The sequence below is a fragment of the Hakea prostrata genome, chromosome 2 (genome assembly GCF_041222555.1).
Source record: "Hakea prostrata isolate BN-2017 chromosome 2, UWA_Hpros_2, whole genome shotgun sequence".
Classification (NCBI taxonomy): Eukaryota; Viridiplantae; Streptophyta; class Magnoliopsida; order Proteales; family Proteaceae; genus Hakea; species Hakea prostrata.
The window spans coordinates 72580969-72593937 of record NC_142601.1 but is presented as its reverse complement, the minus strand read 5'-3'; the positions used below and the strand labels follow the sequence as shown (position 1 = coordinate 72593937).

The window sequence follows — 12969 nt, the reverse complement described above, 5'->3', positions numbered from 1 at the left end:
AAAAAAAGGAATGTACAAAGGGGGGAAGGGGGGAGGGAGAAGACCAGCCTTCAAGAGGGAGGCCGGAAGGGGGAACTAAGACCCCAACATAGGGGGGAACAATGAGCCTATTCCTTGGGATATCAACAATAGGGGGTGAGGAAGAGACTAAAGCCTAATAGAGATATCAAAGTAGATGGCTTTCCAAATCATATTTAGGGAGCGAGATTTGGAGGTCCATTTCCTAAGGTTATACTTCCGCTACAAGTGGTGGTTAGTAGTATCGGAAACTAGCTTACCTGCTTTGTCGCAGATAATGGAGCCTGAAAAATTTCTCAAGATCCAAGACCAATCTTGAGCAAAGCCAAAAGAGCGTCGTGAATGAGGCCAAGTGGAAGCAAAGGATTTCTCTTGAAGGGGCAAGTGAAGAAAAGGTGGTTAAGGTCCTCTGAACCATTCTAGCAAAGGATGGAGTTAGGGGTTGGCAAGGGGTGTGGCGGCTATTGTGAAAAGCTTGGGTGGGAAGGCTAAGGTTAAGGGCTCTCCAAAGACAGAGGGAATGGTAGGGGATGTGTCCTTTGAACCAAACCAAGGGGGCCCAAGGGAAGTGGTAAAGGTTTCAGCCTTCAGGCCGAATAGGTGGTGAAGATTTTGAAGGGGGATGGGAGCCAAATGGTGAGGTCAACGAGGATGTCTAAGAGGTGCACCGGGAGGGGGGGGGATGGAGGACAAACTTATGTAAGACAAGGTTAAGGAGGGGCACCAAAGAACCATCAGGGATAAAGGAGGAAGGGGGTAGATTTAGGGATGTGGGATTCATACTTCATGCAAGGGCCTAGGAGGGTGAAGAGGATGTCCATCAGATGCCACGGGTTATGCTATATGGGTGGAGATGGTGGAAGGGGCATATTGTCTCAAAAGGAGGAGCTTTCTCCAAACTGAAGAAGGGTTGGAGGGAAGGGAAACAATCTAGATTGAGTTAGATTATTTAAGAATGTAGGAATAGAACCAATTAACCCAGATGGAGTCATGCTTGGATACAATCTTTCAGATGAGTTTCAAAAGGTAGGACACAATGACATCTTGAATGCAGCAGATTCCTAAGCCACCCTTAGATTTTGGACGACAAATCTCTGGCACTGATGGGGTGAAGGAAGCGAGAGGACTCTTAGCCTTTTTAGAGGAAGGCACAAAAGAGGGCTTCCATTGCATAGATGGTGACATTGGGAATGCAGAAGATGCCACACCAGTAGAGATATGAGGATTCAAGGATTGAACGGATGAGCACCACTCTACCAAAAATGAGAGGAGCTTGCCTTTCCAAGGTTGGAGCTTCTAGTGGATGTTGTCAAGCATTGGGGTGCAATAGTGGTTAGTGATCCTAGCAAGGATGAGGGGAAGGCCAAGATAAACCATAGGGAAAGGAACCAAGCTTAAAACTAGTGAGTTGCTGGAAAGCATCGTGGACAGCACCGGAAGCACCCAAGAGGAAGAGAAGAGACTTGTCGAGGTTCATTCGGAGATTGGAAAGGGACTTGAAGAGAGAGAGAGGTAGAGAGAATGGAGGAGATGAAAGAGTGGGAGGCTTTGGAAAAGATCATAAGGTCATCGACAAAGGCAAGATGGGTTAGATTTAGAGATTTGCACTTGAGGACAGGATAGTTGAGGAGTTGATCGGTTTTAGATTGGAGAATGTCAGAAAGGACCTCCAATGCAAGTGAGAACAGGAAGGGGGTCAGGAGACAGCCTTAATTGATGTTGGCACGAGAAGGAAAGAAACCTGCCAGGAGATATTAGTAATGATGAAGAATGGGGGGTGAAGATGCAGACTTCGATCCAATGGACAAAGGAAGGGGGGAATCCCATAGCATAGTGGACTTCATTGATAAAGTCCCAGTGGATAGAGTAAAAGGCTTTGTGAAGGTTAAGAGGGCTGCAGGGAAGCAGGAGGCCCTATCGACACGTCGAGCAATCCTACACAAAGGAGGACATTATCTCAGGTATTATGGCTAGATATGAAAGCAAATTGACTTGAGCTAACAAGAGAGCGCATTACATTCTTGAGCCAATTCATGAGGATATTGGAGATGAACTTGTAAAGAAGGTTCCCAAACCAACCCCCCACCCCCCCCCCCCCCAAAAAAAAAAAAAAAAAAGGAAGGAAAAAGGCCCAAAAAATATAATTTAAAAAAAGCTGCCTTTTGCAATCAAAATTTTTAGTTGGGGGGGGGGGGGGGAAGCACTATCTAGAGTGTTTGGTACTTATGCCATTGCGTTTGGTACTTCGCCATTGTGCCCAAACACAAGCTTGCAAAATGGCTGCCAAGCCCCTAGGAAATTTTACCTTTCCATGGGGGTGTGGTGTTCATTTCCTTCTAGTATCTGAGCACTGGGGCAGTGCACTACACTCACCCAGGTAGTGTTCTCCTGCTATAATAATATCTTTCAATTTTCTAAGCAAGTGTTATGAAGCTTGGCAACATTTTCATAGTGGATATAAAAAAAAAGGGGTAAAATGACACTTGGGATACCCACATTAGGAGAAAACACATGTTGGATACCCAGGCTTGTAAGATTATATTTGGTTGGTTGTGATATTTTTTTGTTCCACCACCACACCCTACTTCCCTAGAAAGCTCACTCCTCCCATCTGCATCATTCTCTTGCCAGCTCAACCACCACCACACTGTTTCTTCCCTAAACATCACACCTTGCTCAATCCCTTTCCCTAGCAAGTAGCAACCCTTCCCCAGTCCCAAACTGCACTCTCTACCCCTCCTTCCTGACCATCTATGTCCCCAAACCCTCTTTGGCCCATGATCTCCTCTTTCCCTTTGCCATGTCGTCATCTCTGCCATCCACTTACCCTCGCCCAACTGTCGTTTCTTGCCCTCTCTTTATTTCTCACTTGTTCTCCTCTCTTTTTCTGCATATTTCCCTTGCACCCTCAAGAACTATTTCTCTTTGAACCCTTCCACCTGTGCCTCGAACAACCACCCCCACCCCAACTCCTTTCTATCCCACACCTTGTCTTAGTGATCTTGGCCGCCAGAGGGAATAACGCCTCCAAGAAGTATGGCTATACTATGCTGCCCTCAAAACGTGCCAGGGTTAAAACAACGAGCACCATCCATGTGAGTACAAGCTCAAGAACTGCCATTACTCCTACATCGATTTCCTTGGCCACAGCAGTTTCATCAAGAAATTATCGCTTCAAAACCAATTGCCTAAGCCTCAAACATAGGAGCGGATACTTCTCACCAAGTAGGTCAGTGTCTGCAATATTGTGGCTTCCTCAACAACTGGAACTAGGTTGATAATGAGGAGCTCCTCCAGCTTGCTAAGTTGGAGGTCCGTGAGCTACTCTCCTCCTATTAGTTGCCTAGGGACAGCTGTCCCCATTATTTCAGGTTCATGCTCTTAGGCCCAGAGGCCCTCATAATAGAGGGAGAACTATTTGTTCGACAGAGGTGCCATGGATTACTAGGGGTGAAAACTGTAGGGAAAAGAAAAAGAAAGAGTGGCAAGTGGGAGTTTGTGGACTATGGGGAGCTTTGGGTGAGAGGTGGTGGTGGCACATAAGGTGTTGTGGTTCGGGATATTGAAAGACAAAGGTGTGTTACTGGGGCAGCTTGGCTTGGGATGTAATGATTAGTATACCGAGTATGGGTTTTTGTTTGGTTCTAGCTGTGTCACACTGGTTTTTTGTTTTGCTTCAGCAAGATAAGAACTCGGGAAATAGTGCCGAAGCTGATAGCAGAGGCAGCATAGGGGACAATTCTCCGCTCAATATGTAATTCACAGCAAGGATAGGGGTGGACTGGTTGTGTACTTGTGGGCAGGGGTAGGACGGTGTGGGGTGGGATTTATAGACACAGAGGGGTGAACTGGTAGGGAGTAAATGGCATGGGGCAGGTTTGCAGGGAAGAGAGTGGAGAGTGAGAGTGGGAAAGGAGGGATGGATAGTGGAGGTGGTGTGGTGTTGCCGCTTACTGGGGAGGGTGATTTTGTGTTGTGCATGGAACAGGTAGGGTGGGTAAAAACATGAGGAATCGGAAAATCATTTTCTGAAACATTAGTTATCCTAGGCATCATTTTATCAAAATATGAGACACCTAAACAATAGGATTTCACACATTTGTTTCCACCGTCTTGTGTGCAGCTAGCAGGAGTTATTTCTATTGCATCAAAATTTGTTCCCACCATGATGAACCTGATGAGGAAACTAGTGGAAGAAGCTGAAGGTCATCAAACTGCTGAACCACCCAGACCAGTCCCATCAGTAGCTGCCCACAGTTTACAAAATCAAACCCAGAGAGCGAATTCTGTAACAGATTCAGTTCCAGATTCATTGGAACCATTTAATGTCACACCAACTGAAAATAGCGACAAGTATTCAAAGTCCACTGACACAAAGACGATGTACAAACAATGAAGTGCCAGAGCATATTTGATCAAGACCATTGATTGTTATGTGCAAAATGGTTCACATTGGAAAGAGAACATGACCTCCAGATTGGTGGAGGCTCTCTGCTTCGCAGATACATGAGAATGTACTGCCAGTGCCAGGGTTACAGGGTAGGCGAATAGATATATTCCTCTTGGGTATATTGTTGTATTTATGTGAACAGATGGAATCATGGAAGAGTGTGTTAGGGCATGTTTGGTTAAATGAATCTAGAGATTTGAAATGAAATGGGATTTCAAATCTATAGATTTCAAATCTCGGATTCATGGTTCAAAAAATTAACTGTTTTGGTTAGTTTCAAATCTATCAAAGTTCATAGAGTTTTGTTGGGTTACTCTACGTATGAATCTGCAAATTTCATCAATTTTATACTTATGGTAGAATCCATGGATTTCACCCAATACCCAAGAATGGTTTAATCCACATTTTTAGGAAAAAAAGTGAAATTCTTGGATTTCATGAATCTAGGGATGTTTTTCCATCAAACATGTATAAATTTCCAATTCATGAATCTAGGGATGTTTTATAAACCAAACGGGTATAAATCTCCGATTCATAAATACAGGATCTGAAATCTCGTTAGTAATTAGATAATTTAAACATGTAAAAATCTTATCATACTAGCATAATTATGTTTGTAAAAATAAGGTAATTTGCATTTGATGCAATCTGCTAGATCATTTCTTTCCTACCGGAAGTGTAAATAAAAGTCAACCCTATGATTAGTCAATGTGATTATTGACTTTATTTTGTTATTTTTTGGGATTCAAAGTGAAAGAAGGAAGCTAGGAGGTTGATCTATTGCCAAAGGGTAACTAGGAATGCAAGGGCGGAGCCATGATTCAATATTGCAATGGTCGAATAATGGAACCCCATAGAAAGAGGTCAAATGCGCGCTTGCATTTCACACAGAAAAGGACTAGAGGGGTTTAGAAAAAATTCAGGGGGGGGCGGGCCGCGGCTTTCTCGGGGGGGCTAGGGGGTTCCTTGGTAAATCAAAGTCGGAGGTTTTTTTTTTTTTGGTGGTGGGTGGGGGGCCAGGGGGGCTTGACCCTGGGGTTGCTTGGTCCTGTAGGAATATTTCCACCTGTCAACCAAATCAAACAAGTATTTTTCTTTGAGTAAGAGTTAGTTTTTTAGGGAGCAGGGGAAATTAGTTGCTGAGTCTATTCATGGACAGATAAGGATATTGCCTCACAAGTCATATATCTAAATGTAAGATTCTATCTTAATCATATTGTTTTAATATATATGAATAATATCCTCTAGGTTTTTGAGTGGTTTTCTAATCAAAAGTGCTAAATAAGGTCAGCTCTTTCAAATAATTATTTGCAACATACATTGAACATATGAAGAAGTTAGATTGATCTGAAAATTAACAATGCCTTTATGGATTTTAGTGATTTTCTTTTATGTTTTTAGGTAAACAAAAACCACCAAAAAAAAGTATATGTTTAGGTAAACAAAAAACACCAAAAAAAGTATACGAGGACAATAAGTTGGTTGTGTTGATATTTAGATTGAGATTAAGAGGTCTTAACTTATAGTTTTTCTATTTCGAAACAGTATTACCATCCATTATTGTTTAGTTCATATATTCTTAATTATTCTAACTAATTCCCTAGTTCTTATGTATATGCCAGCATTTATTTATTGGAGAAATTATTAAATTCAACATGATTTATTTAATAATGTGCTATTGTTTGTATTTAACATTCTTTTTTTTTTTTTGGGGGTAAACAATTAACATTCTAACTTAGAATACACATAATGACCCATCCTATGGTAGAAGGATCATCATATTGATTTGAACACATCTTACTTAATATGGTTGGTAGATGCAGTGATGTCTTTATCAGATAAGATGATGTATCACTATCATTCATTTAGTTGACCCTAAGCAACTAGTATATAAAACTGCACAGTAGTTAGATACACTAGATAAGGTTATCTGGAAAGTTCTTTTACAAGGAGAAAAAAATGTCCAAATTAAGCTCTGAAAACTGAACTGATTAACTGTTTGAGAGAATACAAAATCATTGCTTATAAAAATGGAAGAAAAAAATAGGGAGAGAAAATACAAAATTATTGATTAAAAATCATCATTTCATAATATGAAGAGAAGACTTCAAATCTCATTAAAACTAGAGGCAAAGCTCTACGCCGATGTGAGTGGTGTACTTGCGATAAAGCAGGATTGTTTAGGACCAGGTCAACATAAGTAAAGAGGGATTTAAGAAGTCCAAAATAAAGGGTGGAGGTGAGGCCGGGGCTGGACGTCCATTGCAAGGAAAATTTATGCCGCGCCGCGGGCGTCGGGGGTGCTAAGATGGATGGTGGCACTGTGGTTCGTCTATTGGGCGGGGGCCCGCGGCGGGCCGGGCCTAATGCTCTTCGGGGTGTTACCTTGGGCGGCTAGGGTCTTAAGTAACCTTAGAGAATTGGTATATAGGTATGTAAAGTTATTCCTTGAGAATTGGATTCCAGATGCCCCCATTAGTGGAAAGGCTTATTGTTGTTGTTGTTGTATAAAATTATTCAATTTAAAAAAAATAAAAATCATTGATTACCATTTTCATATGCAGTTGAGCAACTCTCTTGGTGTATCTCTCATTAGTTCCTTGTTTCACTGAAATTTAGGGTCTACTCATAATAAACAATTCCCAGTTTAACCAATTTAATCAAGTCGTACCACTATCATTTTCTGGGTTAGTCTCTTTTTGGCATGGATCAAACTGCCCAACCCCTGTTTACCAAAAAAAACAAAAAAAAAACTGCCCAACCCCTCGAGTAATCAATCTACTCGTCGTCCAACATGTGGGGCCATAATTGCTCCAGAGCATCTTGCAGTTACTGGTTACTACTTACTAGTTTTGCTTGGCCAATGTGTGGTGTGGATGGGCCTTTTTGAATCATCTTTTGAGTTTATCTTTCTTCTAGTCTTTTTTTGGGAGATTCTTCTAGTCCAAGCACAAGTAATAATGAGTAATTGCATTTCCCAAAATGAGGGAGAGATAATGTTTGAGAGTGTATGACAGCTGAAAAGAGAATCAGAAAGCTTGAACATAAAGAAAGTACAATATCCTTGGGAAAAGTAGTAGACAAGACATTTTTTTCTTGTTAACACCAGACACCTACATTCCCTTGTGCCATATCAAGATCATTTATATTTTATAGGTTTTATTTATTTATTTATCAACTTTAATTTCGTTGGATGTCATTTTAATTTTTGAAATCCTGATATAACTTTTTTTTTGCTAATCTTTAAGATAAAAATAATCAGAGTATGAAATATAAGAAATAAATTTAACAGAAAATGCTTTTACCAAAAAAAAAAAAAGGAATTTTTTTAGCACTACTCTCTAAGTTATTCAATTTATTAAATAGAACTCTTATTATTAACACCGTTAATCTCATAGTTTTTACTTATCTATTTCTTATTATATTACATTTATATTTAAAGTTTAAAAATACTATTCATTATGCATTCCTTTCAAATTTTGTGAAGATTTATAAATGGGGTGGACGTAGTCATTAGACGGCAAAGAGAGACAAAAAAAAAAAAATTCAAGGTGATTTTTTCGTTCAAGATTATTATTATATTTTTAAAATATTCAACTTACTTAAAATCAACACTTGATTGTGATTTTCAATAGAATTGATTTTTATATGTTTTTATCTCATGATAGGTATGATCGACAAGTTGGATAATTCAAGGAATAACATTAATTTTAAGGAGTAACTTAGGGGTGGCATTGAAAATTTTCTTTAAAAATTTGTTTAAAAAATACCAAATTTTCTATAAAATATAGGGTTTCATTCATTCTCAATTGAATATCGATTCTCCCAAATGTCATTTTAATTATTAAAATAATATAATAAGAAAGAGGTTAGAGGTCCCAAATAGCAAAAATTTATCTTATGATCTTATTTATGTTTTTTTTTTTTGGGGGCAAAGGATCTCTTTTATTTATGTTCAGAGATTATTTAAAAACTATTTTTGTCATTTTCAGCCCAATGCAAACGCCGTCTCAAATTTGCCTTTCAAAATCGCTGTTTCATAATATTAAAAGGTTAGTGGTGTTATCAAAACCACTATAAATACTACCGAACCTTCTATTCTTCTCTGCTTCATCTCCATTTTCCTGTCCAACCCTAAACCCTATCTCAGTCTTATCTTTTTCTTCCACTTGCACAATTCTCATCTCCCACTCTGCAATTTTCGTTCTCCGTTGTTCATTTTCAATTCCAAAATGCGTGAGATACTTCACATCCAGGGCGGTCAATGTGGGAACCAGATCGGAGCCAAGTTCTGGGAAGTTATCTGTGACGAACACGGCATAGATGCCAGCGGAAAGTACAACGGCGACTATGATCTTCAACTCGAACGGATCAATGTCTATTACAATGAGGCGAGTGGGGGACGTTACGTTCCACGGGCTGTTCTGATGGATTTGGAGCCCGGTACCATGGATTCACTTCGATCAGGACCCTTCGGTCAGATCTTTCGGCCGGATAACTTTGTGTTTGGTCAGTCTGGTGCTGGGAACAACTGGGCTAAAGGTCATTACACCGAAGGAGCTGAGTTGATAGATTCCGTTCTAGATGTTGTCAGGAAAGAGGCTGAGAACTGTGATTGTTTGCAAGGTTTGTTCCTCACCCAATCACGTTGTCTGCAATTTGCGATTTGAGCTGCATATCTTTGGTACTAAACAGAACTTAGATTACACAATATTTAATTCATTCTTTTTATTTGGTACCCAGTCCAGTTCTCCAATTGGAAACCAAGAAATTACACAATTGGATTGGGGAGAAATCTGATTCACCCTTAGTCCAAGTGTATCGTATAGGGTCTTGATCAAAATTAGTTTTTCTGTTTATTTCCATTTTGGTCTTACGCTTGGATCTGATGCTCATTGGGGATTGTGGGCTCTCCTGGGGTTGTTCTGTAGATAATTATGAAGATGCTTTTGATCTTGTGCTTTGCTTTTGAAGGCCATCGATTTGATTTGATTATACGGTTCATATTCCTTACGTTTAGCTGTATTATGTGTGGTTAAATTTTGCCTGAATATGTATTGTTTTGTTGAACTTTTGGTTGTTTTCGGAATCTTGTTCAAACTATGAACACTTTACTATTTGACCTGTACATCTTTAGTTCTCAATGATTTGAGCAATTGCCTGAAACATTTCGAACGGACTCTGAAGTTCTCTGATTGGAAAAAAAATTGGGTGGGAAGGAATTGTATTGACCTTCAACTCAAGTATGTCCTTCGAGAGCAGACATCTCATGGAAGCTACAAGGTCTCTGTTGCAGATCTCTCCATCCCAGTATCCTTGTGGTTTCTGTCTGCTACCAAATTTTCTTAGATATAATGTGGCAGGCTGGCAGCACAACAGCTTTGACTAACTTTTAAATCCATGTCCTGAACAAGAACCCTTATCATGGTTATCCTTCTTCTTCTTGTTGTTGTTTTTTGTTTTTATTTTATTTATTTATTTGTAACTTATGTACTTTTGAGTGATTATTCTGGTTATGTGGTTAATTTATATGAATGGCTTGTTTAAGTAGCCACCTATCATTTTTGAACTTTCTTTCCTGTTAGACGATTCATTTATGCAACTTATACCTTTCTTATGGCCATGTGGATCAGTAAAACTAGCTGTTCTATTGTTGGCAAAATGTGATACAGTACCATATTTTGATCTTTTAGATCAAATGACATCATCATGATTAGACTTTATATGTGTGTGTGTGTGTGTGTGTCTGTATGTGTTTTAATCTGATTCGTTTGTTGTGGATTCTGCAAGTGATATCTTATTAGCTGTGGGGCTCATTTGCCTAGAATTTTCTTTTTCTTTCTTCCCATGATTTTGTTTATTGTTCTGTGCCTCTTTATCAGTTCTCTTCTCTATCCTATTTGATTCAGAACATGGTCTGGTGTTCTTTTTAACATGATTTTGTTTCTTTTGGATTAGTAGAAATGTACGTAAAATTTTACATTGACATTTTTACATCTTGATGAAAGATTACGTTATTCCTTTCAGGTGGCATCCATAAGAGGTCTTGTTTGCTAGTTCTGTCTGCATACAAGTCTTTCTGTTTCATATTTGATTTGTTTCTTCATTTTTTTTAATTTCTTTATACTTTTTGTTGAACAGGATTCCAAGTATGCCACTCCTTGGGTGGAGGCACTGGTTCAGGCATGGGAACACTACTCATCTCCAAGATCAGAGAAGAGTATCCGGATCGTATGATGTTGACGTTCTCTGTTTTCCCTTCCCCAAAGGTCTCAGATACTGTTGTAGAGCCATACAATGCTACCCTCTCTGTTCACCAGCTTGTTGAGAATGCTGATGAATGTATGGTTCTAGACAATGAAGCTTTGTATGATATATGTTTCCGCACTCTCAAGCTTGCTACACCCACATGTAAGAACATTTGGAATATCAATCCAATCTTTGTTGCAGTAATATGGCTTCTTAGTGCAATGCTGTTCTTCTCACATACGAAATTGAAATTGTTTTCCCTCCTCTCTGATCTGAAATGTTTTCTTCTTGTAGTTGGTGATCTCAATCACCTCATCTCTGCCACCATGAGCGGTGTTACATGCTGCCTCCGGTTCCCTGGACAGTTGAACTCCGATCTTCGGAAGCTCGCGGTGAATCTGATTCCCTTCCCTCGTCTCCACTTCTTCATGGTTGGGTTTGCACCTTTGACATCAAGAGGCTCCCAACAGTACAGAGCCCTTACTGTCCCTGAGTTGACCCAACAGATGTGGGATTCCAAGAACATGATGTGTGCTGCTGACCCACGACATGGTCGTTACCTTACTGCATCAGCCATGTTCCGTGGTAAGATGAGCACCAAAGAGGTTGATGAACAGATGATTAATGTGCAGAACAAGAACTCCTCCTACTTTGTTGAGTGGATACCCAACAATGTCAAGTCTAGTGTATGTGACATCCCACCAAAGGGTCTAAAGATGGCATCAACATTTATTGGAAACTCTACCTCTATTCAAGAGATGTTCCGGAGGGTTAGTGAACAGTTCACAGCCATGTTCAGGAGGAAGGCTTTCTTGCACTGGTACACTGGTGAGGGCATGGATGAGATGGAGTTCACTGAGGCTGAGAGTAACATGAATGATCTGGTGGCTGAATACCAGCAGTACCAAGATGCAACTGCAGATGATGAAGAGTATGAGGAAGAGGAAGAAGAAGAGGAGATACCTGCATGAGGCATCCCAAATTTGACATCTTCTGGGACTTGCTTTTTCTGTGAGGCGTGTTAGTTGGTGTGATTTATCTTTGCCATGAATGTGGTTAGCATGTCTTGCCACGGTGTATACGTGTTGTGTCATGTATTTGAGTTTTGTTGTGTGATTATTGTGTTAACAGATTCTTTTTCTTTCTTTTTGAGTTATACTTGGATGTCGTACATATTCGATTTCTCTTGAAGTAATGTAGTTTTTAGAGTTAACTGCCTTGCCTTGTTCCGCTCTACTATTTTGCCCTTTTGATGATTGCCGCTTTATTGAAAACTAAATCACATCATTAGCGCTCAGCAAATGAATTGTTCTCGTGTGTATTTTGTTGTTAAATAGGTAGTCCAGATTCTCTGTTCGTTCTAGATCTAACTGCAAAGCAAAGGCTGGAGCTGGTACTTGTCGAGACACAGATTCATATACATGCTGATGACATAGCAGACTGTAACCATTCAAGGAGCAGTTGCAGCCCTTGCAGGTAACCGCATTTTCAGGTAAATTGGATCAAATTTACAATCATGGTAAAACCCTAATCTTAATTCAACAATAAAATTTACAAATAGACAATCCTAGTACACCTATCACGATGTCTGCTTTCTTCACCAAATCGATGGATTTCTCCGGTAACCAACAGCTAGTAATTAGGGCATTCATGCAATTTTTGTTATGCAACGAAAAAATTCCTGCTAGAAACCACCAAAATTGAAGAACAAAAACCCTAGATGTAAAGCAGAAAATCATGGAGATGGTGGAGTCCATACTTCCTTTGGACTCCCGAGAGAGAGAGTGAGTGACAGACGGACAACTTCTCCAAATCTCTTGGTTTCCTTCTCCTCTTTGCTTGCTAAACTAGGGCTTTCTGAGGAAAACCCATTTAACCTGTATTTGCCCCCTATGAGAAAACATGATTGATTAAAAATTTTGAAAATCCTAACTTAATACCCTTCATTTTCCAGAGATCATCTTCTTCCTCAACAACTTGTCCTTTCGTTTAACCGGCCAAATTCTTCTCACCCTCTTTGTCTCTCTGGTCATTTTAAAAAAAATTAAGTAAAGTTTTGTAAAATAAAAAATTTATATTTTCTATTTTTAATTCGGGAAAAAAAATTATTTTAATTTTAAAATTAATAAATAAATAACTGTAAATAATTTATAATTTTTCAAAAAGCCTGATGTAAGCAGTTTTGTAATATTTTTCACTTTTTGAAAAAAAAAATCAAATTTTCACTTGTGGGCCCCACGTGTTTGTGTGGT

General features: G+C 39.5%; 1 protein-coding gene and 1 pseudogene across 2 annotated transcripts in view; both read left to right on the top strand.

The window, feature by feature from the left end:
• The window catches only part of LOC149026295 (protein ROOT HAIR DEFECTIVE 3 homolog 2-like), a 30110-nt pseudogene extending 25040 nt beyond the window's left edge, over positions 1–5070 (top strand). The window contains exon 7 of the transcript XR_016171831.1: positions 4142–5070. The product of XR_016171831.1 is annotated as a protein ROOT HAIR DEFECTIVE 3 homolog 2-like (transcript). The remainder of the gene's footprint in view (positions 1–4141) is intronic.
• Positions 5071–8559: 3489 nt separating this feature from the next.
• Positions 8560–11930, top strand: LOC149026294 (tubulin beta-3 chain). Its single transcript, XM_089146557.1, has 3 exons — positions 8560–9094; positions 10610–10879; positions 11012–11930. The coding sequence occupies exons 1-3, from the start codon at positions 8701–8703 to the stop codon at positions 11686–11688; spliced, it is 1341 nt and encodes a 446-aa protein (XP_089002683.1). The 5' UTR covers positions 8560–8700; the 3' UTR covers positions 11689–11930.
• The last annotated feature ends 1039 nt before the right edge of the window (positions 11931–12969 follow it).